General features: G+C 54.1%; 1 protein-coding gene across 4 annotated transcripts in view; it reads left to right on the forward strand.

Moving 5' to 3' along the window:
• PLA2G6 (phospholipase A2 group VI) overlaps nucleotides 1-1,835 on the forward strand; it is a 41,587-nt gene that overhangs the window by 6,605 nt on the left and 33,147 nt on the right. For all 4 annotated transcript variants that reach the window (XM_006757411.2, XM_006757412.2, XM_015559844.1 and 1 more), the window contains one exon: nucleotides 1,477-1,730. In XM_006757411.2, the coding sequence (XP_006757474.1) occupies nucleotides 1,522-1,730 (209 nt within the window). In that variant the 5' untranslated portion in view covers nucleotides 1,477-1,521. The remainder of the gene's footprint in view (nucleotides 1-1,476; nucleotides 1,731-1,835) is intronic.

Genomic DNA, 1,835 nt, shown 5'->3' on the forward strand with positions numbered 1-1,835 from the left:
TGAGCAGCATGGGTGCGTCGTGGACTCGGTGGCGCTGAGCCTGTCACAGAATGCCACAGGCTTTTCCCGAGCTGTTGGTGAGGCTGGGATTTGAACGCGGTTTGCTTGGAGCTGTGCAGTGTGCTCAGTGCATCTGCCTCCTGTGGTTTGGTGAGAATGACACGAGACAGTGACGTGACGTGTTTAGCTCAAGGCCTGCTACCTAGTAAGTGCTCAGTAAATGCCGCTGATGTAGTTATTATTGACTCGTATTCTCTGTTTAGAGAATTAAATGAGGCCTCTTGTTCCTGTTATTCCTAAAGTTGATTTGCTCCTCAACACACAGCCAGCGAAGTGCAGTTCTCTATGGGGAGTGGTTTTTGCCCCCATGGGATATTTGTCAATATCTAGGTCATTTTTGATTGACATAGTTGGGGGAGGGGGCAGTGGTGGTGCTGCTGGATCTATTGGGCTCGGGGTCGGAAACACTCTTGGCAGGTGTGTGCCGCACAGAGACAGAGGGCGGTCTCTGGCTGAGTGTCCCCTGACTGGTGACACTCACTCAGGAAGGCAGAGTGCTTTCTGGGAACCCAGGAAATAACAAGACATCTAATTCTGTCATCCATGCCCGGCCGGTGTGGCTCAGTGGTTGAGCGTCAATCTATGAACCAGGAGGTCATGGTTCAGTTCCCAGTCAGGGCACATGCCTGGTTGCTGGCTCGATCCCCTGTGTAGGGCGTGCAGGAGGCAGCCGATCAATGATTATCTCTAATCATTGAAGTATCTATCTCTCTCCCCCCTCCCTTCCTCTCTGAAATTAATAAAAATACATTTTAAAAAATATAATCATTCTATCATCCAAACAGGACAATTTAATAGCAGAAACTGTGACCCCATGAACATGAAACGTAAAATGTCCCCCCAAACAGGTGTTCACTTTTTCTAAGTCTTTTCATTCCTATTCATTTCCTGGAACTCGGTTTTGTGTTCCCTCGGAGCTCCTTGGGAAACCAGTGGGGCAGGCGTTAAAGGTGTCAGACAAGTACGAACCTCCCTCCCCTGGTGGTTTCTGGCAGAGAGGGGTCATGGCTTGTTTGTGGAATTGAAATGACCCTGCCAAGCTCTTTGCGTACCAAAAAGTTGACTCTCCCCCTTCCCCACATAAGGAGAACCGCTCCATTGGCCCGGGGCAGGGCCGCCCGTGTGTGCATTCATTTGATCACCACGGCTCCATACCACAGATGAGGAAACTGAGTCTCTGCTGGGAAACTGGGTCCGGTCGCTTGTGCCGGTGGCATCTCTCTTACCCCACAAGGCCTCTTCCCTCCCACTCAGTGCCATTCTCTCTCTCTCTTCCTTGTCAGCTCCCTCCAGGCCCAGCATCAGGGGGACCACGCTGGTGGGGAGCCATGGGCACCTGGGCAGGAAACTGCTGTCCTTGGTGAGATGGGCCTGGGAGTCTGAGCCCCGCTAACCAGAGCCCCCGATTTCTTCCAGACGGAGGGGGGAGGCAGCAGGGCCCCCCCACCGGCCCCGCAGAAGATGCAGTTCTTCGGCCGCCTGGTTAACACCCTCAGCAGCGTCACCAGCTTGTTCTCTAACCCGTTCCGGGTGAAGGAGGTGTCTCTGGCCGACTACACCTCGAGCGGCCGGATTCGGGAGGAAGGGCAGCTGATGCTGTTCCACAACGTTCCCACTCGCACCTGGGACTGCATCCTGGTCAGTCCCCGGAACTCACAGACCACCTTCCGGTGAGTGATGGTCTGCTGTGACACTCACACATCTTTCCCTGGACTCCCCCAGGTCCCTGGCTTTGGGTCTACATCTGAGGGCTCAGGAGAGGGGTGAGAGAGGGA

This window comes from Myotis davidii, unplaced genomic scaffold (assembly GCF_000327345.1).
Source record: "Myotis davidii unplaced genomic scaffold, ASM32734v1 scaffold514, whole genome shotgun sequence".
NCBI classification, from domain to species: Eukaryota; Metazoa; Chordata; class Mammalia; order Chiroptera; family Vespertilionidae; genus Myotis; species Myotis davidii.